The sequence below is a fragment of the Monodon monoceros genome, unplaced genomic scaffold (genome assembly GCF_005190385.1).
Source record: "Monodon monoceros isolate NGI ecotype Baffin Bay Population unplaced genomic scaffold, NGI_Narwhal_1 Super_Scaffold_11, whole genome shotgun sequence".
NCBI classification, from domain to species: domain Eukaryota; kingdom Metazoa; phylum Chordata; class Mammalia; order Artiodactyla; family Monodontidae; genus Monodon; species Monodon monoceros.
Window position 1 is genome coordinate 22,832,495 of NW_021703767.1, and position 25,086 is coordinate 22,857,580.

At 34.7% G+C, this 25,086-nt stretch overlaps 1 protein-coding gene across 3 annotated transcripts in view; it reads right to left on the reverse strand.

Moving 5' to 3' along the window:
• The window catches only part of NCAM2 (neural cell adhesion molecule 2), a 491,601-nt gene that overhangs the window by 114,988 nt on the left and 351,527 nt on the right, over positions 1-25,086 (reverse strand). For all 3 annotated transcript variants that reach the window (XM_029214785.1, XM_029214787.1, XM_029214786.1), the window contains one exon: positions 15,613-15,763. In XM_029214785.1, coding sequence (XP_029070618.1) covers positions 15,613-15,763 — 151 coding nt within the window. The remainder of the gene's footprint in view (positions 1-15,612; positions 15,764-25,086) is intronic.

Below are 25,086 nucleotides of genomic sequence, written 5' to 3' on the forward strand. Positions count from 1 at the left end.
TTCCTTTCCTTTCCTTTCCTTTCCTTTCCTTTCCTTTCCTTTCCTTTCCTCTCTCTCTCTCTGTTTCTCTTTCTCTCCTTATTACTGAGACTTAGAGCTGACAGCAGTCATCACTGCATTCCTGTCACTATACAGGATTTGCTGACTTGATTACTTGCTTAATACAATCTTTTCACCTTCTCTTGTCATTTCCTCTGAGGCTCTGAAGTCTTTTTTTCTTTTTTCTTTTTTTCCTGAAAACACAGGGTGGTTGGTACCTGTGACCTGTTTTAGCTCTTGCTGAGTGCTAGCTGGATTCCTGAATTCTGCCAGTGCATGAGAAGGCTGGAGCTGATCACAAAACACAACACAAGCTGTGGGAACTGAAATATAAAAATCTTTTACTTGAATTTTTACAGGTTCATAATTAATTAAATCAGGCAGCTCACTTTACAACCTCACTATCTACAGTACTATCCATTTTGTGAATAAAATTGAAAAGCTTTATTAGGGTAAGCTTTACAATCAATGAAAAATAAATTTAAGTCTTTTAAAATCATATTGTTAACATAAATATGTATGGTCCTTGTAAAACAGTATTGGGATTACAGCAAATCTGTCTTGCATGCTCTCCAGAAAATTTACAGACTTCAGTGAAAACACTGTCCTCTCTTGTAGTCATCATACTTCATGGTATAAAATTTTCAAATTTTTCTTTAATATTAAAGTTTAAGAACTACAAATACTAGCAACAATACTTTTATTTTGTAATAGAATATTCGATTTTAAAAGTTTTGACATTCATTCCTCACCATAAATCACAGTATATAAAGATACCATTTGCTTCTCTCCATGCTATTATATATCTGGTCAAAGCCATATTCATTACCTGGTCAATTTTAGAAACCCCATCCTTACTGGCTTACTGGCCTACTAGTTTCTATTTTAAGATAATGCTTAAACCTTTCCGAAAGATTCTCTTCACACCTCTTAAATCAAAAACGTTTATGATGGTTTATAAAGTTCGACACTAGCTGGCCTATGCCTGCTTCTGTGACCTTGTCTCCATCCAGATCCAGATTAACTTTGTTCCTTAAACCCTAACCATCCCTGACTCTTTCCTGCTTTCAGTCCTTTGTACCCCGTCTAATCACTTTTTTGTATATTTCATCTTAATGTGGTTGTGTGTGTTCCATCCCCCTAATTAAAACATAAGTTCCATGAGAGTAAGGATGATGTTGCTTTTCTCACAGTCTGTACAGCACCTGAATTTATATTTGACACTCAGTAGATACTCAGTAAATAATAGTTAACTCAATGAATGAAAACCCAGGACAAGTATGTATTCTAGATACTATCACTCCATTTAACAGAGGAAGAAAAGTGTGCCAATGTTTGCTTGACTCTCCTAACATCACAGAACTTAGTCCTTCAATCCTGTGTTAATCTATAGTAATACCTTGCTTTTCACAGACTCTTATTGCCTATTTTGTGAAGAAGCCAGCCCTTTGAATTAGCTAAGAATTAACTGCACATGTTTTTTTCTTTTAAATGTCTAAAATACCTTGACACTTTTTTTTTTACACTTTTTTCAGTCATTGAATTTTCTCATTTGATTTATGCAGACGGAAACTACCAAAGGAATAAAAACTAATATATCCTTTGGCACATTTAGAGGATAATTCAATTAATAATTTCATAGATTCAGTTCTACTGTATGTTCACTCATATGCAGAATCAGCTATGGCAATTAACTGGGTTCAGTCCATGTGTCATGAGAATTCTAATGGTTACACGGAATACTAAATTAGATGTGTGCTTACTGCCAACTAACCATAGCACTGGGTGTGCATTTTCTGTACTAAATTTGAACAGCCAGGTTATGCATAAATCTCAGCATATTTTATAACTCTGGAGTCATAAGTGTCATTTATATTAAGATATACCTATATGTGACTTCTTAGCATATGCTGAGTTTCTCTTTAATTTGTTGTTAGTGATTTAAGTATTAAATCACTGTTTAACTTTTCTACTGATCATAAGAAAAGTTTGATCATAAGTAAGGTGAATTATTCCTCCTTCTACTAATACTCTTCTTTTCTCTTGTCCTAATCTCTTTCCTCCATAAAGCATACATACAAATACTAATAAAAGTATTGTACTACTTATGGCTATTCTGTTCCCTATTGTTGCTTTATATAATTGAAATCTCCAGAAAAGACCACAGTATTTTAAAGATTATATTATTATTATGCACAATTTCATGTGTAAATTTAGGATACAAAGCTTAAGTGAATCTCATAAAAAATCCTGAATTATCAAAAGAAGGATGATTGGTCATACAGATATACAGTGTTAAAGTCATTTTACAAATAACAATAATATTAGTTTCTTCAGAATCTGATTTAGCAGTAGCACATTCTGTAACTTATGTAATTTGTGCTTATTAATGTCAAACAAATTTAAAGTTGGTCACTATCATTAAAATTGAAAAGAAAACTATCAAGTAAAATGTAAATTGTTTATCTAGTGATTTAATTTCATGTCTAGGTTGTTAATTTTATATGAGGTAAAAATAGTTCCACAGGGCTTCCCTGGTGGCACAGTGGTTGAGAGTCCGACTGCCGATGCAGGGGACATGGGTTCGTGCCCTGGTCCGGGAGGATCTCACATGCCGCAGAGCGGCTGGGCCCGTGAGCCATGACCGCTGAGCCTGCGCGTCCGGAGCCTGTGCTCCGCAACGGGAGAGGCCACAACAGTGAGAGGCCCACGTACCGCAAAAAAAAAAAAAAAAAAATAGTTCCACAAATTTAATTCATTTCTTAAACTCCCCAAGTCTATCAAACCCTGATGACTTTAAAAAAAAATCAAAAGCAAATAAAAACACTTCCACTATTGTATCTTAAAGTCCTTGATTGTGCATTCTAGAATGTTGCTTATTTTATGCATAATGGAATGACTAGGTCACAACAATAGAAAACAAGCAAGAAAAACTCAGTATTATTGTCTTCATCATCATCACATCATCAACATCAACATCATCATCATCATCATCCTAATAAAAACAAGACTGGAAATAATGATGACGATAATAGCTAACATGGTGCTTATGACAGTTATTATTTTAAGCATGTTATATAATTAGCAAATTTAATCACAATGAGATCACATTATTATTATTATCACCATTTAACCTTTAAATTTATCCCCTTTTAACTGAAAGACTGAAAAGTAAGGAATTATATAAACCTTTTCTACATCCCTTTAAGTCTCTTAATTGAAAATTGGTAACAAATTGGCACATATTTTTAACTTTCAAATAACCACAGTATTATTTAATAGGACTTAGATCACAACTTCTTTCTGCTTAACTATTGTTTATGTTGACAAATATTTTATATCTTTAATGCATACTTAATTAGAACACTGTTTTACTTAAAGGGGTGATAAACTATCATCAAAATTTAATTTTTTACATAATCGAGCAAAATAATTTGTGCCAGATGGAATAAATAAAGCAATTCAAGTTATGATTAGAAATGAATCATATGTGATACCTTTTCAGAGCATTGAATCATAGTAAATAAAACCAAAAAATGTACAGCCTCTCCTAAAATAGAAGTTTATTGATATGAGTTTCTCCTTTTAACAGCATTTTTTTTTTTTGAGCTAAAAAATGTGTACTCTTCTTTTTTTTTGGTTTCCCCATGATGAATATACTGCCAATAAATATAAAGCAGCTGGTCCTATACTATTATGTACAACATTTATATTACAAATAATTGATAGTTTTAAAAATCAGTTAAATTAAATTAGATTTAGAAGTCAGTTAAATTAAATTAAAAGTATATAGAAGCAAGAACCCATTGTAAACCATAGTGTGAATGAAAAACACCATAGATAACAAAAATTAATCAAGGAAGCATTTTCTTAACCTTTTATGTTTATTTTAAAAAGTTTATTGACAGTTTAATTAAATAGGTAACCACATAGTCTCTCAGTCACCTACAATTTTAATTCACCAAGTGAACAAATCTGTGAAAGTGACTTTGATTTTGCTTTCCCAAAGTAGAACTCTAAATTTAGAAAAAAAACAAAGTACACATTTTAGAATGTCTATTACATGCAAAAATATCTTTGGGATTTCCCCAAGAGCTTCCGAAAAATCACAAATATGTGTTTCTTTTTCTTCAGAATAAAGAGAGATGTTAGAAAAAATTAGGTTTGTCTCTGTGGACATTACATTATAGTGGAAAAGTTTTTACTCGTTCTGGGAAAGAACATGTAGTTGTGTGAAATCAAAACATTTTAAATAAAATTTCAAAATAAATGTGCATGTACTCAAATGAAATTTTTATCTTGGTTTATTAGGATATGAGCTGGAATTTTTACACATCTAATTCTTATTTTTGAGTAAAGACCTAATATAAAGATCTTTTTTAAATGAATAAAATAAGCAATCATATTGAGGAATATTGCTCAGGGCAAGAAAAATGTTTAAATCAATTGTTTTAGCACTGATGATTCAAGAGTACTGGAAACAAAAATTAGTCATATTATGAAGTCTGAGAAAATCACAGAAAAATATAAAAGTATCAAAAATAGGCTACCTTTTATGGTGTTGAACTGACTGCATTGGTAATTGCTCTTATTACCTTAAAAGACCTTTTTAGGAGGTCCAAGAAAAATCAAAATTTCCTAAACAAACAGGATTGTCATGGAATTATTTGTATCTAACAAGAACTATTTGAAATTCTACTGCTTATGAAGCATTATGAGATACTAATAGTGATAAAAATAATTGTTTAAAGAGGTTAATTGTTCTTATCAAGATTTCATCTTCATCAACGGGACAGAAACAGTTTATCTTGTCATCAATACTAAAGGAGAGAGGACATTTTACTCCAGATGACCATATAAATATGAAATAAAGGGATATATCTGAATAAACAGAGTAAGTCAAATGAGCCATATAGGTTTTAAAATTGCATAGATACTGAATCAATATTATGTGATTTTCAGGTTCCACTTCTTTAAGATACTGTGGAAAACTTTACATTTCTAAGAGGATTTTTTTTCTTTATTGTATAAAAGAACTGCTTTTATACAACTGCTCAGTTGTATAATCTCTATGACACATATTTAATTATAGGTGCATTAAATTATATGTTGTCCTATACTTTCAAAGCTGTTCCATATAAGTAGATTCCAGCTTCCTAGATATATTGCAATATTTTATATCTTTCAAATATTTTGAATCTTGAAAAGCACTATTAATACACTATTTCTAGTGTTATACAATAAATATTATGAAATCAAGTAATTATTATGAAGCTTCTTAAATGGAGATACAAAAGTGTCATTTACATCTTTAATGTCTTTAAAACAACTTCTTGAAAAGTATGTTGGTTTTTCTTATTCCATATGTGATGACTATACAAGCAAGTCTAAAGCAATTTAGAGAAATGTGTAAATATACCCATTTTTACAACCAAAATATTATTTTAAAATTAACTATCTGAAATTTCACTCATAGGCAGTAACTTCAGATATGGCTTATTTTATTCAGTGAATATTCTCTCCAAAAGCCCTCCTAGTAGAACAGGAGTACATTTCCCTGCTGGATTGATGTTAGGCTTAACCATGCGACTTTTTGAATGTGACATGAGCAAACGCTTGAAATTTCCTTTCATTATTCAGTTGTCCTCTTGTGCTTCTGCCATCACCATGGTGTAGCTTCTTCCATACAGTTGCTGCCTCTTCGGTCTGGTTTCAAGTGTTACTGGACCCATAACATGGAGTTAAGCACTGCTGCTTGAAGCAGAGCTCCCTATTCAAGGACCACCTGGGTCAGCCAGTTCCAGTTGCGTATGAGATCACTACTGTATGTCACTGAGTTTAGGAATGTTTATTATGTATATTTATTGTGACATTAGATAATGATGTACCTCACTGCACTGCTTTATTTTTTTCTCCTTAGCCATTTTCACTGATTCTTATATATGTTGCTATTTTGTCTGTTTTTCTTAATATAAATTTATTTATTTTATTTATTTTTGGCTGCGTTGGGTCTTTGTTGCTGCATGCGGGCTTCTTCTAGTTGCAGACTCTTTGTTACGGTGCCCGTGCTTCTCATTGCAGTGGCTTCTCTTGTTGCGGAGCACGGGCTGTAGGCACGTGGGCTTCAGTAGTTGTGGCGCCCAGGCTTCAGTAGTTGTGGCTCATGGGCTCTAGAGTGCAGGCTCAGTAGTTGTGGCGCACAGGCTTATTTGCTCCGCGGCATGTGGGATCTTCCCGGACCAGGGCTCGAACCCGTGTCCCCTGCATTGGCAGGTGGATTCTTAACCATTGCGCCACCAGGGAAGTCCCTATTTTGTCTTTTTTATCATTGATTTTCCTTGCTAGAATGTAAGGTTCATAAAGTCAAGTGTTTTTGTTTGCTTTATTATAATTCTACATGCTCAACACCTGAAAAAGTGCTTGGTGTGTAATACATTCCTGATAAATACTGTTGAATGAAAAAAATATAATTAAGATCCTAACTTTAGTATGCTTAAATTCATAAAATCATAAGTTTAGATCCATCTTTTCCTCTTTACACATCAGGACACTAAAGCTTGGGTAATTTAAATGAGTTGACCAATGTCCTAGGATTAGACCCAGCAGATTCACTAAAATCTAAGAATAGCTCGTAATACTATGACATTTAAACATTATTTTAGTAAAGCCCAATATATAAAAAACTAGTTTACATCATCACAAACTGTGAGCTGGCTTAAGTCCATGGATAGGTATCAACAATCCATGGACAGTATGAAGAAAAGCTGTCCTTGCCTTTGCTCCACTGAAGTTAGATAATGAAATTTGAGGATTTAAGGATTTATGGCCACAGAGGTCTGGCTGATTGGATTCAAGTTGTTGGACTGGTCTTTTTCAAGAATTAAGTACCTTAACTTTGGATGGTCATGCTATTCTGGACTATGGTGTCAGGTAATAAGTCCAGCAAGGTAAACCTACTGGCACCACATCCTAAGGAGGGGGAGGAAGGTGGGAGAGCCCTGTTATGGACTGAATGTTTGTGCCTCCACAAAATTCACATGTTGCAGTGTGATGGTATTAGGAGTTGTGGCTTTGGAGAGGGGATCAGGATTAGATGAGGTCATAGGGAGGAGCTACCATGAATGGGATCAGTGCCCTTAGGACTCAGGAGAGAGCTTTTTCCTCTGCTCTACTCTCCATCATATGAGAATAGAAGTAGAAGACAGCAGTCTGTAACTGGAAAAGGTCCTCACCAGAACCCAAACATGCTGGTTCGCTGATCTCAGACTTCCAGTCTCCAGAACTGTGAGAAATTAATTTCTGTTTTTTTATAAGTCACCAGTCTATGGTATTTTATTATAGCAGCCCAAGCAGACTAAGACAGACTGTAAGCAGTCTGTCACAAGGTCTTAGCACAGTTTTCAGGATCTTCAAGAAGACACAACTGGGCTTCCCTGGTGGTGCCTTGGTTGAGAGTCCGCCTGCCAATGCAGGGGACATGGGTTCGTGCCCCAGTCCGGGAAGATCCCACATGCCGCGGAGCGACTAGGCCCGTGAGCCATGGCCGCTGAGCCTGCGCATCCAGAGCCTGTGCTCCGCAATGGGAGAGGCCACAACAATGAGAGGCCCGCGTACCGCAAAAAAAAAAAAAAAAAAAAAAGACACAACTCAGTGATGTCAATAAAGGCTTGATATGATGTGATCGCAATGTGCAGCCTCACCCTGTGAAGTTCTGCATTAGTTCCATCTGTGAGGTGGTCTTCTCCGTCCAATACAGAAAGCTCATTCCTATGAATGAATTTTTGTATCTCCTCCAAATTGATGTTGATCCCTAATTCTCAGTGTGATGGTATTTGGAGGTGGGGCCTTTGGAAGTAATTAATTTTAGATGAAGTCATGAGAGTAAAATCCCCAACATGGGATTAATGTCCTTAGTGAAAGACAAAGAGAGAGGAGGTGTATCTCCTGCGAGCATGCACCAAGGAAAGCCCATGTGAAGACATACCAGCAAAAGAGCGCTCACCAGGGACCTGACAATTCTGGCATCCTGATCTTGGCCTTCCAGCCTCCAGAACCATGAGAAATAAATGGTTCTGTGAAAGCCTCCCAGTCTAAGATATTTAGTTACAGCTGCCCAAGCTAGGACATTCACTGTACTAGTGGGAACTGAGATCACTGTGAAAGGTCTTCATTCCAGAGGAAGGGCAGAAAGCTGTGGCAAATTGGATATAGAGACTGATATTTCTGGACAATTAGGTTAAGCAGGTGCCAAGACATAGTGATAAATCCAGTAGTTAAACACAATGACTATTTCATTTGTTTGTCTGATATTGGTTCATTTCTAAGATTTATCCTCTTAAGGGTTAGATATTTCCTAAAATTCCTTAACAACTTTTCATCATCATAATCTCTGAAGTACATTTTCACAAAATTTAATCTGAATCAGATTATATCTGTCAGAGACAGACAAAATGTGATGAAACTAGAGTAAGTTGGGCTTCCCTGGTGGCGCAGTGGTTGAGAGTCCGCCTGCTGATGCAGGGGACACGGGTTCCTGCCCCGGTCCAGGAAGACCCCACATGCTGCAGAGCGGCTGGGCCTGTGAGACATGGCTGCTGAGCCTGCGCGTCTGGAGCCTGTGCTCTGCAACGGGAAAGGCCACAGCAGTGAGAGGCCCGTGAAATAAAAAAAAAAAAAAAAAAAAAAAAAAACTAAAGTAAGTTATATTATCTGTACACATGAAGAATGTGATATTTCAAATTTCCCAAGGAGGTCCATGTAAAGTCTGGGTTAAAATAATACAGGTGAGTGGTAAAAGATTTTTTCACCTTTCTCTTTTAATGATCTATTCTTATCTTCTGGATATAGACATAGACTTTATATTTCTTTCAGATGTTCCTTGAAATTATCATGAAGGGTATAAAATCTAAATAATTGCTGACATTAGAACCAATTTACTTCTGCAAATAAGCCATCTTCTTTAAAGTCTGAACAATTTAAATGTATTATGGTGAGTGTATAGGGTATGTTCATAAGACAAGATTTTAATCACAGGTATAAAATGTTTGTCTGCTATGAACAAGGAGTTTTCCTAAGTGTTATTGAGATACTCTCTTTAAATGTTAAAACTATGGTCACATCTTACCTACCTCATCCTGTACATGTAGCAGAGCATGCTACTGGAATTAGTTATTTTGAAAGGCTGCAAAACTTGAGGAAATAATTGTGCAATAAAACAAAGTTTTATTAATTATATGGAATACATGTTAAGTATAGAAGTAACATGAATATGTGTTATAAGGTTAATTAATATCTCTGTATCCTTAAGAGGTTTCTGATATTGCTAACAACTTTTATACGGGAGAAAATTCATTTGAATATTGCTATTATCTCTAACAAGAAATAAAAGCAGGTGCAGAGAGCTCAATGAGAAAAAAATGCAAATGAAAAATTCAATATTTCTTAGCAGGCATTTTTACCATGTAACTCTTAAATTAATCACATAAAATAATTAAGTCTAATTAATAGGTAATAAGTAATGAGCACCTACTCACAAAATTTGATTCTAATTGCCATCAAATGTACTATGTAATTGGTGCTTATTGCATTCAACTACATATCACATGCTTGTTATCTCCTTTGTTTTATAAATTGGAACTTTAGTTCAACTCATGCTTCTTAGAAAGGGTAATGCCTTTGGAATGTTGAAAATGAACTGGCAGGATGCCAAGGATCTGCTTAAACTGAAATACAAAAGAGGTTTTGAACAAAAAAAAAGAGATAATCTCCTAAGCACCTTAAGTTTAGTGGTACAATAATAAATGTGGTTGGTATCAAATTATAAATGGCTCAGTTCTTTTCCACTCATTCTTAACAATATTACACTGTAGTTTCTTGAATCACATAGTAAAGAATGGTAAATGTTTTGTGACACTGTATAATTTCTTTGTAATGCTCATAATTTCTGTACTGTTTTGAATCAAAGATGGAAAATAAAAACATTCTTACTATTTCTAACATACAAATATTTATTTACATCAATAACTTTTCAAGGTATTACATGCCATTGCATTAAATTATTACTACTATAAATTTGTCACTAAATAAAATATCCTATTTTATAACAACACAGGCTTTAATTATCAAGAAATAAGCTGATTTGATAAGCTAAGTATTTATCATGGTTGTTATGCTGCCCTATCCAACCAAAATTTCTACTAGTCTTCATATGAGAAGATAATAAGATATTTTACAAATAGTAGCACTGCAGGCATAAAAAAGTGTTCCAACCTTCATAATACAATGACACTAACAAGGAAGTTACTTGCAAGTGAAAGAGAAGAACAGGCTAAATTTTAAATTACAACCATGGTCACATGTTCCAAATGATTAATTCCATACTCAAAAATAATAATAACTATAGACAAAAGATAACATAATGGCATTTACTCTGCTCCTACCACATGAATAAAATCTGAATCTTAGCTATTAATGATATTAAGATGAATAATTATTTTATTTTCTACTTAAGTATAAATTTATCTTTTACTAGAATATTTATATAACATAAATAAATTTTCATCATAATATTCATCCACTTTAAGCATTTTTTACATGATTCAGTTTTAATAAATTATCGTTAAGTACCTAGAAGGTAATAATCTCATTACCTACAATAGAGTAGAGGTTGGGCACATATATGGGCAAACTTGTATCTTGCTAAATGTAGCATAAAGTTTGAAAAGTGAGCTGGGCTCCCAGCGTTCTGGAATTCATCAGTAAATTTGATTGTGAAAAATGGAGCATCTTGAGTAAGGTATATGAAGCAATACTGTAAGAGTCTGGGTTAATCAAAGAGGAAGCTAGACTGTCAGAGATTTTCAAGTAATTTGTAACAGATATTTAAAAGAGATTCATCATGGGGAGAAAACAAGAGGCCATAGCTTAAATACAGGATTCATGTATAGGTTAAATCCACAAGAGAAACTCCTTTCATTTAAAGATTGAAAAAACAAAAAAGGAAACATGTCAATAGAATGCACAAATAAAGTTTGATAGTGTGTTTATTAATCTTAAAATATAAAACATTTTCCTTTGCTTCACATGAAAGTCAGCCTATATCAGGAGAATTATTCCCTTTATAGGTAAAGGATACTATTAAAATTCTGAACTTCTAAACTCTAAAACTCAGCTAAAGCCATCCTATCTCTCTATTTATTTATTTTTAATTTATTATTATTAATTTTTTTTGCCACGTTGCAGGGCTTGCAGGATCTCAGTTCCCTGACCAGGACCGAACCCAGGCCACGGGGAATCTTAACCACTAGACCTCTAGAGCAATCCCCTATCTCTCAATTTAAAATTTGAAATGGTTCACATATGTAGAATTTACTATACTTTCTAGGTAGATTAAGTGTGGGTATAGATAAAAATGTCAAATTAAATAAAATTGACTGCACAGAAGATTTATATACAGCAGGAGAAAAAAGAAGCTCAACTTCTTACTTTTCAGGACTTTGCAATTGAACAATCTTTTGATCAGGGTAATGGTTTCTTTAAGGATGTATGATTATGAAAAATAAATATAAAATTTGAAAAGAAAATGAAGGGAGGAAATAAATTAAAAATTGCTGAAAACTGAAACTAAGACATTCATACTCTTGTTTCCAGGAACTAGGGAAACCAAAAATTCTTATGACAAAGTTTTCTTAAAAGCAGAATATATATACCTTTCTGTTTCCATAATGGCAGGACAAGCCTGTGATAGCCCAACTCCCCTACTGGTAATAATTAAAAGGACTAGAAATAGCACAAATCAAGCAAAACAATAACAACAACAACACTCCCCTAAGGCTTCTGGAAAGTAAACAAAATCAGGGATTGTGGAGGGGAATGAAAACTAGTTTCTTTTTTTTTTTTTTTCACCCTCATTGCTTTGTCTAGAGGGCAGATACTAGACAAGGAGCGTCGAAGTGATTCTGGACCTAAAACACATCCAGAAATATAGAGGGTATGCTGGAAAGAAGCCAATACAGGTTGAATACTGTGGGGGTAATCCCAGACAGGAGTCAGAGAAGGAGACGCCATAATTTTGTAAATAAAGCCACAGAAATCTCAGCCTAAAGTCTGAGCTTGGCATGCATAGAGCAGATACAAAACTGTACAGCAAAGGCATTAAGAAATCAACTGTGAGATGTGGATCCCGGATTACAGGAGGCAACACAGAACTTAGAGGTGATTATCTACTTAAAAATACATTTTTCCCATATGGTTGTCAAGACCCAGAGTCTGCACAACATAATATTTACAGTGTCCAGGACACGATGCAATATTCCTCAACATTCAACAAACCAGGAGAATATGACCAATTCTAAAGGGAAAAGACAATTAACATATGCACATCCCAAGATGATTCAGATGTTGAATCTACCAGATAGAGATTTTAGAGCAGCTAATTTAACTTTGTTACATGAGGTAAAGAAAAAACACATATAGAATTAATGAATATATAAGAAATCTCAGCACAGAAACAAAAAATATAAAACAGAACAAAATTAGAAATTTAGAGCTAAAAAAATAATATCTTAAATAGAACAGAAACCTCACTGGATGGACTCAGTAGCAGAAAAGAGATGATGCAGTAAAGAATCCGTCAACTTGAAAAGAAAACAACAGAAATCATCTAATCTGAAGAACAATGAGAAATAAGATATATAAAACTGAACAGTGTCTCAGAGATCTTTGAGCCAAAACATCTAATGTGTGTAAGTAAAGTCCTAGAAATGAAAAAGAAATTAGGACAGGACAGATGTTTGAAGACATATGATAAAAAACTGCCAAACATACTGACAAATATAAATTTACAGATTCAAGAACTTCAGTATACCTCAAACAGGATAAACCCAAAGAAAACCATACCTGGGCATATCCTAGTCAAAGTTATGAATAACAAAGATGAATAAAATAACTTGAAAGCAGCTTTAGAAAAATGACACATGGGCTTCCCTGGAAGCACAGTGGTTAGGAATCCACCTGCCAGTGCAGGGGACATGGGTTCGAACCCTGGTCCTGGAAGATCCCACATGCCACGGAGCAGCTAAGCCCATGCACCACAACTGCTGAGCCTGTGCTTTAGAGCCTGCGAGCCACAACTACTGAGCCCGCGGGCCACAACTACTGAAGCCCATGTGCCTAGAGCCCATGCTCCGCAACAAGAGAAGCCACAACGAGAAGCCCGCGCACCGCAACGAAGAGTGGCCCCTGCTCGCCGCAGCTAGAGCAAGCCCGCACGCAGCAACGAAAACCCAACACAGCCAAAAATAAATAAATTTAAAAAGAAAAATTAAAAATTAAAAAAAAAGACACATGGCATACAAGGGATAAACAATTCAAATTACCACGGATTTATCATCAGAAACCAAGGGGGCTAGAAGACAGTGGAGCCATATCTTTAAAGAAATGACAACCCAGAATTCTTCCCAGGGGAAAAAAAAAATCATCAGGAATAACAGAGAGGCCATTTTCAGATGAAAATTAAAAAAAAAAATAATAGACTCTATCCCTAACAAATAGGACCTACAATAAATGGGGAAGGAATTTCTTCAGACTGGAGGACAATAATATCAGAGGAAAATCTGAATCTTTAAGGATGGAGGAAGAGTAAAAGGAAATGGTAAAGAGATGAGTAAATAACATTTTTTTTCCTCTTCAGTTCCTTAATATATCTATAACTCTTAAAACAAAAATCATCATAATTTCTGGTGAGATTCTCAATTAATATGAATGCAGATATAATACATATGATATTAATAATAAAAAAAGATCAGTGTGGAGCACTTGTAAAGGAACCTATATGGTTGTCAGGTTTCTACATTTAATGTAAAGTGTCAGATAATTAACTCTGAGAGAACATGAACAGCTATTGAACGTTAAGTACATCGAGTCAGAGATTAGCGCAGAAAATGAATAATTCATGAGGAAGACATATGGAGAGAGAGAATGGGAGAGAGAATAATGATCCCCCAGTGATATTCATATCATAATCTCCAGACCTTTTGAGCATGTTACTTCACATGGGAAAAAAGAACTTTGCAACTGTGATGTAAAGGATGTTGAGTTGAGAGAATTATCCTGGATTACCCAATGTGGGTCCAATGTAATTGCAGGGAAGTCAAATATAGAGAAGATGTGAGGAAGGAAGCAGAGTCAAAGTGATACGATGCGAGAAAGACTCAATCTGCCAAAGCTGGCTTTGAAGTTGGAAGGAGACTGCAAGCCAAGGAAGGTGGGCAGATTCTAGAAATGGAAAAGACAAGAAAAGGGAATCTCCTGTAGGGCTTCCATAAAGAAACACAACCCTACGGACACTTGATTTTATCCCAGTGAGAATTATTTCCAACCTCTGACCTCAAGAGCTTAAAATAATATATTGTGTTGTTTACAGCAATAAAATTCTTGGTCATTAGTTATAGCGACAATAGGAAACTAAGAAAAGATAGCTATAAATGTGTACTGTGTCACTGAGCCTCAAAATATATGATGCAAAAATCAACAGGATTACAGAGAGAGAAAAAAGTTCACAATCATGGTGGAGGATTTTAACAATCATCACTCTAATAGAACAAAACAAATTCAGTAAAGACACAGAAGAGTAAAAAACACTAACACCCACCTTGATCTAATGTATATTTATAGAGCACAATATCTGCAGAATATATATGTTTTTCAAGTACACATTATGTATTCACTAGGTAGATCATATGCTGGGACATAAACCTCAATAAATATGAAAACATCAAAATCATATAGAGTGTATTTTCTAAGCACAACTGTATTAAATTAGAAATAAGTCACAGCAAAATATCTATGAAAACAATAAATATCTGGAAGCTAAACATATCTTCATAAATAACTATTGACCAGTGATGAAATCACAAAGAAATGTAGAAAATATTTTCAACTGAAAGCCAAGAGAAAGACAACATATCATTTGTGGCATGCAGTTAAAATGCTTAGAGAGAAATTCCAGAAAAAGCTGAATAAACCAATATGCAAGACTTTAACAGCAAAGGAGGAGTGCATCTGTGATCAAAAAACAACTTATAGTTTGTTAGCAATCAGCCCTTGAAAAACAGAGTATCCTAAGTACTGTATTTTAAACACTACACAATAACTTATGAGGATGTAAAATAATTCAACAAAACAACTTGAAATGAGAAATGAAATTCTCACTACATATGTGAAACACAGGACCATTAATATGAGGAATAAACAGATAAAAATCTAAGGTGATGTTGATCAATTACTTATAACTAATATAATTCAGTTTACATTGTGTTTTGGGTTAAACGCTGTGTAATAAAAGGTCACAATTTTCAGGATAAGCAACATTAAGACCATTAAACATATAGCACTGTGAAATCTCCCATAACCGCCACTAGATGTCTCTAATAACTGACTTTGGCTGCATTCCTTCTAAAGTTATGCATTACATACTACAAAGTGAACTACTGTATTTTGATTTTCCCACGAAAATACATGTTTTTCAAAGCAGAAAAGTTGTTTTAATAAACATACAAAATGAAAATAACTTACATTCAATATCAAGGTACATGCTTTTCTGGTGCCCTCCGATTCTACTTGCAGCTTCACAGTCATATCTCCCTGAATCTGACAACTTCACATCTTTAATATGCAGTGATGAGCTTCTGTGCTGCCCTCTGACTTCGATACGTCCATCTGGGCTCTGTTTACATTGATTCAGGAAAAATAAAGATTTTATGCGTATTTTGTGTAAAATGATGATGAAACATATTGCATTTATCATAGACACAATAAATGAAAATAAACTCTTACCTGTATTCATTTTTTATTTCAAAAAAGCAGTGTTTATTTATACTTTACTATTTTTAGCTAATCCATTTTACCAGCCCACTTGCTTACAGGGACACTGACTTGTAAGTAGTAAAAACTTAAACATAAGTTTTATCAACCTCTTTTATTTATTATGCTTTTTGCTTTTTATAAAGCTAGTATGTTCTTCTCGGAAGGATTTTGTTGTCTTTCAATTGTGTTCTTTACAAACATAGCAAAATGACAATAATGCCTATTCAATTCTGGCTAAAACCTACCAGTGAAAATGATATTCCTGCTGTATTTTAGTTTTCTATTTCACTAAATAAGGAGAATGTATCAAGATGTATGACAATTAAAGATTTTAAGAGGAATTTATAGTTTTCATTTTTGAATGAATGAAACAGCATTGCTCATAAGCATAATTGGTACTATATGCATCATAGATACACTATTAAAGCACAGCATTCTTAGGAAGTCATTGGAAACAATATGGAAATTATTAATCACTTAACTCCACAAATATGACTCAAATCAAGGAATTGCTTATAATCCAATAACATATAGATTATATTTCAAATAAGAATTATTGTGTGCAACATAATTATAGAATTTTCTTAAATCAAATACCTTTATAGCACACATATTTAAAACAAGAATAGTTTATTCATTGAATTTTACTCTGTACTATCAAGAAATGTAGTGACCTTTTAGCACTTTATAACTCATCGGAAACATCTGCTCTACCATTATTGAATTGATTCTTTTTAATATTTGAGGTTTTAGTGTTCAACAAAATATTGTATATCATACATTCAATTGAAATATGTATGTTATTATAAACAGTATAATGGTTGTTTAATTTTCTATATGACAGATTTGAACAAATTTCAATACATGTGTGTACTTTGCATTATTAAACTAATGTTTAACTATTTTCCTTTATTAATATTAAAAGACTATCTTAAAGCTCTTTTTCAAACATGTTGATTGGGGCACAATATGGTTACTTTTTTTTGCTTTTTAATTTTATATAGGAATGCAATCATTATACAATCCTATCACTCACTCATAATTCACTATCTGGAAAATGGTCTTCAAAAACAAAGAAATAAACAAAAGCATATCAGGGATGTATTATGCAACTTAGATCAAGATTTCTATGTCAAAAATATGTTCCCCACCTCCCAAGTATTGCTAAAGAAATAGTAAGGTGAAGTTTTCAAGCAGAAGGGCATTCTCTTCTGCCAATTTTTAAGATGTTCAGTTGCCAAACCCATTTACTTAATTGAAAGAAAGCAAAATGTAAGAATCCACAGAAGTTAAAAATCAGAATGAATAAACCCAAAAGCAAAATGGACAATTGTTCTACAAGGTAACTAACTGCTGTTCCATAACTAAATAGGTATTCTTTGGTCCTTATCTCACTGCAACTCTGTTCATCATTAAATCCCATTGAACTATATCCTTCTTTTCTTGTGTGCTGACTTCCCTTGGCTTTCAAGACACTCACATGATCCTGATTTTTCTCCCAGTTTTGGTTGTAGTTTCCTTGGGTTTGGTTTTGGTTACAGCCTCCTTTCTTCCTCAGGGCCTCTGTATTCTGTCCTGGACTCTAGTGTCAATACAATCCACTTAGGCACTCTTATCCCTGCCCACATCTACACTGATGATCTCTAGTCACTCTTTCTCCACCCAGGATCCTTCTTTCCCTGGAGCTACATAACTAGATATATCATATGCAGGGCAAGTCCATTTGATGTATATCTCAAACTAGCATGTGCAGATGAATACATCACGCCTTACCCAGCATCACCTGCCCTCTCCCAGTTGTCTTTCTATGAATGATACTAATTCTTTCCCATGCCCCATGCTATACCATGTCCTCAGTCTTGGATCAGTTGCTGAACATTTATTCATCTATTTATATTCTGAATAATGATAAATCTCAGTTTATCATCTTGCTCGACATTATGATTTCCAATTTTCAGCAACTGTGTTTCCATAGACCTATCTGCTCTCTGCCTCTCCATTTACAGTTTTAGTTGTGCTGCTAAGTTGGAAGGATATTGACAGGCGTCTCTGGATTTCAGAGAGAACAATCACATTCAGGCTGAATGTGACTAAAAAAGACTCCCTGACTCTGCAAAAGCCTTCAACATTATGTTATTTCCTATGTTTCTCTTAGCAAAAAATCATTCCAGCTGCAGAAATTATTTCTTGTGTAACTAAGAATAAGTCTGGTTTTTTTAAAGCAAACTTTTATTTCTCATAACAACTTTATGAAGGTTTCACATCCCTGGACCTCTTACTCTATAATTACAAATAACATTGTATTGCCTCCCAAGTAAAACCCCAATCCATTAGCCTGATGTTTATGGACTTCCATATGGTATTACCTTTCTGTTTAAGCACAGTTTACAATTTGGATACTGTTAATTTGGATTCCATTTAATGTGAATTATTTGTATTGTCACGAATGTCCCGTGCTTTCTAAGCAGTCTTCACACATCTTTCTCAAATCTTTCCCCCTTTATCTCTTCCATATTTACGTGGCAGTATTCTACCATCATTCTTTCAATTTCTTGGCCAGATATCAATTCATACTCAAAATAATCCCTGGTTGACTACTATACATACAGATATAATGTCCCTGTGCTTTTCTTGGGACACATTGCTTTTTCTAGTCTTACGGGAACTTCAGATTTTATCCTGCAGCTTGATATTATAGTTGTACAAATGTGAGAATATTTTTATGGTACTTTGTGTGAAAGTAACCTGGACTAGTACTTAGGACAGAATCATTACATTCTAAAATTTTTATAAAGCAAATTAAGATATAGTGAAATGTACATATAATTGAATAAAGAAAATGTAATCCTTCAGCTATACTTTACTATGGATTAAAAACGTGACATTTAATACCCTAATTAGAATGTGGCAAGATACATTAATAATGATGCGAAGCAAATTGTTCCTTCTTTCATTAGGGAAAATATTGTTCTTTTGCACATTAAAAAGTAAATTTACCCACCTTAAAAATCAACAGGTACTTTTGTTATTATGATACGGTTTTTGACTTGTGGAAAACTATCCGTGTGTGTAAAGTTAGCATGCTATTAGTAAAAATGGTTTTATTTAAAAGTCTTTAATAATATACCTAAAATTAATAGAAATTCCGGAAGAATAGAATTTCTTGTGGAACGTGTGTGATTCACTGAGAAATTGTAAGTCATTTTCAGAGTTGGCATTGGCTTTGTAATAATGTACAATATGCATTGACTAGAAAACCAAAGTCATTTCTCCTCATTTCTGACATTCCAAAGGACATCTTTCTCTTTGTGCTACAAAAAGGCATTACACATATCTGAAAGAAAATTCATTATATCTTGGCTTTGATTCACTACCTACTGAAGATTCACTTAAGACATCTGATATTTGATTGAGACAGGTTAATGGGCATATTAGTTCTCCATCTAGTATTTTCAGTTTCTATCACTGCATTAACATGATTTGAAAGTGTCTGACTGTACATTATTGTTCCAGTCCTTTACAGAAGGACTCTCTGAAATTTAACTTGATATTATATCTTTTGCCTTTCTGGAAGGTCAGCTTAAGAACTGCTTGAATAGTATTTCAATATTTTGATAAAATAATTATTTATAGAGTTTATTGTCCTTTCAATAATCCCTTAGTCAAATATCTATGTGATAACTACCATCTTCAGTTTAGTTCAAACATAAATATTTTGTTGTAAATTTTAACTGTTGGGCATTTGAATTTATATAATGTGTCCTGTTTATTTTTGTGGCTTTACCTGACTAGACATTTACTGTCAAATTTGGGATCCAATTGTAGTGCACAACACATCTGAGTTGGACAGTATTCCTTTCTTTCTTCTTCCTCACACTCTTGTCTTTGAACCTTTTTACAGTTATTGACCCTTTGGCCTTTTGAGAAAATTGTGGATCATGTCACTTAGTTACTCAACATTTTTTTCTGTATATGTGCAATTGTTTCACAATAAGCATCCAGGCACTGGGGATATAAGCTGAGCAAAATACAATAATTTCCACTCTTCATGGAATTTAAGTTTAACCGAGAAGACAGATATTACTTCTAAGATATAATACAAATAAACTCAAAATTACAATGTAGGATGGAACAGGATGGAAAGCCCAGAGATAAACCCACGCACATATGGACACCTTATCTTTGATAAAGGTGGCAGGAATGTACAGTGGAGAAAGGACAGCCTCTTCAATAAGTAGTGCTGGGAAAACTGGACAGATACATGTAAAAGTATGAGATTAGATCACTCCCTAACACCATACACAAAAATAAGCTCAAAATGGATTAAAGACCTAAATGTAAGGCCAGAAACTATCAAACTCTTAGAGGAGAACATAGGCAGAACACTCTATGACATAAATCACAGCAAGATCCTTTCTGACCCACCTCCTAGAGAAATGGAAATAAAAACAAAAATAAACAAATGGGACCTAATGAAACTTCAAAGCTTTTGCACAGCAAAGGAAACCATAAACAAGACCAAAAGACAATCCTCAGAATGGGAGAAAATATTTGCAAATGAAGCAACTGACAAAGGATTAATCTCCAAAATTTACAAGCAGCTCATGCAGCTCAATAACAAAAAAACAAACGAACCAATCCAAAAACGGGCAGAAGACCTAAATAGACATTTCTCCAAAGAAGATATACAGACTGCCAACAAACACATGAAAGAATGCTCAACATCATTAATCATTAGAGAAATGCAAATCAAAACTACAATGAGATATCATCTCACACCAGTCAGAATGGTCATCATCAAAAAATCTAGAAACAATAAATGCTGGAGAGGGTGTGGAGAAAAGGGAACACTCTTGCACTGCTGGTGGGAATGTGAATTGGTTCAGCCACTATGGAGAACAGCATGGAGGTTCCTTAAAAAACTACAAATAGACCTACTTATGACCCAGTAATCCCACTACTGGGCATATACCCTGAGAAAATCATAATTCAAAAAGAGTCATGTACCAAAATGTTCATTGCAGCTCTATTTACAATAGCTCGGAGATGGAAACAACCTAAGTGCCCATCATCGGATGAATGGATAAAGAAGATGTGGCACATGTATACAATGGAATATTACTCAGCCATAAAAAGAAATGAAATTGAGCTATTTGTAATGAGGTGGATAGACCTAGAGTCTGTCATACAGAGTGAAGTCAGAAAGAAAAAGACAAATACCATATGCTAACACATATATATGGAATTTAAGAAAAAAAAAATGTCATGAAGAACCTAGGGGTAAGACAGGAGTAAAGACACAGACCTACTGGAGAACAGACTTGAGGATATGGGGAGGGGGGAGGGGGAGCTGTGACAGGGCGAGAGAGAGTCATGGACATATATACACTAACAAACGTAAGGTAGATAGCTAGTGGGAAGCAGCCGCATGGCACAGGGAGATCAGCTGGGTGCTTTGGGACCACCTGGAGGGGTGGGATAGGGAGGGTGGGAGGGAGGGAGACGCAAGAGGGAAGAGATATGGGAACATATGTATATGTATAACTGATTCACTTTGTTATAAAGCAGAAACTAACACACCACTGTAAAGCAATTATACCCCAATAAAAATGTTAAAAAAAAATACAATGTAGGAACACCACAGTTTCATTTTGGGGGTGTTAATGGAGGGGTGGGTTAGAATCAGAAGTATGTTCCTTGTTAAACCGAAGTGTGGATTGGGATCTGGAAATGGTGAAAGAGGGGCAGTGTTGTAGAGAGAATTCTGGGCATATGCCACCAGAAGGCTTATGAGAGAACTGAGAGAACCCAGTAGGTGCAGAGAAGAGACTGTGAGAACGTGGGCTCTCCTGACATTGGGCAGGCTGATAGAGAACACATGCAGGACCCAAGACACATGCAGACACACAACAAATTTTACCCTTTGACTAAATGTTATTTTTTTCTCATTGTATGATATGCAGTTTTGGGGGAGCGATTCTTTTTATTATATATTATGTTTGAATTATTTTCAATGGCATTAAATCTCTATTGAATGCAAATTAAACAGCTTCAAATACATAGAGGTAGCAGCAAGGCATAACTGCTAAATGTATAAAAAAAGAAAACAGACTCTTTCCAAACATTATTGGCATTAATTTACCCAAACTGACTTCTCAAAATCATGATAAAGTTTCATTACATTCACTAATTTCTGCAAAGAAATTTAAGCAGAAAGATTGTCTTGCTCTTATAAGATTTCTATATTTACTCTTAGTTTTAATGTCTTTTTCCTCTGGGCTTGATCCCACCTTCCTAAGTGTACTCCTATTTTGATGTCATGAAATAAACTTTTGTACAATTACCATTCCTCCTAGCAATGTAAATTGATGAAACAAAGAGTAATATGTCCAATAAAATTTCTTAACTTTTGTAGTTTCTTCACTGGCTCTAGGGCCCTTTTCTCCTCTTTGCACATACAGTCAGTAATTTATTCAACAAATAGGAATTGAATATAGGAATGAATAACTGCTAACACATACAATAGGTGAGAGTTAGATGCATACTAAACATTTTACATTTATTAGTTCATAATACTGCTATGATCCTCTTAATAGTGCTATGAGATTGGGACTAATATCATCCCCATTTTAAAGATGAGCAAAATGAGGCACAGAAACATTAGATAACTTGCCCAGGTCCCACACAGCTTATAAGTGATAACAGTGGGATGCCCAGGCTGTCTGGCCCTGGAGTTCATATTCTGAATTACTTTTGCCATATGGCTCACTACCTGGGCCATAACTATGTGGCTGAGTTACATACTGTACCATAGCTATGTGACCAGCACCATGCTGGGTTCTGAGGACAGAAAGATGGATAAGAAAGGCAAAGCCTTTAGTCTCAAAGGTTAAAAGGCTTAGAGGAAAATCATAAATTTCATCTGACATAGATGAAATTAAGGAAGAACACCTAGTACAGTCTACAGAGGTGAGGAACAATTACTTGCAGATATTTCTGCCTGAACAGGGTCCTGAAGGATAAGTAAGGCAGCAGATTGGCTGCGTAATTTGCAGGGCCCACTGAAAACTGAAATGTGAGGTCTTTTGTTCAAAAGTTACTATGAATTTTAAGACAACCACAGCAGCACTTTAAACCCAATGCGGGGCCCTGCTGAGTGTTGGGCTCTGTGCAACTGTACATGTCACATATCCATGAAGTCAGCCCTGGCCAAGCAAATAGGAGGAAAGTTAGGAAGGAAATGGGAACTACATAGGCCTGGGGAAAATGACATGTTCAAAGAGTTGAAAGAAGCTCCCTAGAGCTGGCATATCCAATATAAGGTGGAGAGAGGTAAGATGTGAAGTGGCTGGAGAGACAGACAAGAATGCCCAAAAGAGCCTCAAAAGTCAAAGGAACATTGACAAAAACATGAAACGATGCTCAACATCCTTAGTCATCATGAAAATGCATACCAAAACTCCATACTACTTCATGCCCTCAGGGATGGCTATAAACAAAAAGACAGGTAATAACAAGCATTGGATAGGATCTGGAGAAAATGGAACTTTAGTGCACATGTGATAGGAATGTAGAACGGTGCAGGTGCTTTTGATAAAATGTCTGACAGGTACTCAAAATGTTAAACACAGAGTTACCATATGATTCAGCCATTACACTCCCAAGAGAATTAAAGATCTATGTCCACACAAAAACATGTACTACATAAATGTCCATAAGAGCATTATTAATAAATCCAAAAAGTGAAAGCAACACAAATATCCATCTACTAATGCATGGATAAATAAAATGTACTATTTCTATATAATGAAATATTATTTGTCAATAAAAAATATGAGGTACTTACACAAGCCACAACATAGATGAACCTTGAAATCACTATGCTAAGCGAATAGAAGTCAGTAACGAATTCCACATTTTGAATGCTTCCATTTATACAGAATTTCCAGAACAGACAAATCTATAGATACAAAAGTGATTGCCTAAGGCTGGCAGGTGGTGGTAAGGTGACAGGGGAGTGACAGTCAAGTGGAGAGGGACTTGTTTTTTGAGGTGATGAAAATGTCCCCAAATTTATTGCATTGATAATTGCACAACTCTGTGAATATACTAAAAGGCAATTTATTTAATTTTACCCTTTGATGGGTAAATTGCATGCTATGTGAATTATATGTTAGAAAATATTAAAAATTAAAGCCAAAAGAAAGAATGAGTGTTTTATAAAGAACTGGAAAGGATAGGCAAGGTTTCGGGCAAAGGAGTAGGGAGAATGCATTTATTTGAGAGCATCATTCATGCCTCAGGGTAGAGAATAACTTTGAAAGGGGGAAGAGACAACACCAATAAACATACTGCAATGATAGTGTTCTGGGAAAAGGTAGAGGTAGATGAGATGGAGAGAAGTGAGTGCATTCTAGAAACATACTGAGGAAGAATCCACAGCATTCAGTGAATGTTTAGATGGGAGCTGGTGATGAAAGAAAGGAGGAACAGGATATTTTCAAGTTTCTGTCACAGATCCCTGGATGGGAAATCTGATTTATTATTAGTAGATTGCTGTAGGTATATAAAATTATACATATATATGCATATATTCACATTTGACCATAACAAATCATATTTTAATAACCAGCATACATTATATTCCATATTATATACCCAGTACTTTACTATTTGAAATTGAAATGCTATGATAATCAGGCCAAAAGCAGAATAAACTTTTCAGATATTTTAACTCAAAAAAATTAGAAAAGGTGAATTCCAACTGATAATTGTCAAAATGCTGGTTTTCAGAATATGACCTGAATATTTTGTATTGGTGCCTGTGCGTGCTGCCTTCTTTACCTTAATAGTAGGTAAGACCAGAGACTACAGAACCAAATGGGAAACTTTACATCCTGTTTGCGCCATCTATAAGCTTTGTAACTTGGAGTCAACTACTTAATTTAGCTGTACCTCAGTTTCTCTCTCTGTATAATGGGTTTAAAAGTACAGCCTTTATAGTATTATGAGGGAGATTAATGATTTTAATATTTGAAAAGAGCTCAGCACCTGGCAAATAAATTGGCACAAAACATCTGATATCCAGACCTAAAAGATAAATATGTGAGTTTACACAATATCCATTTCATTGTGAGGTCCAAAGGCATTCTGTCTCAAAGGGAAATGACACCTCTCCTATCT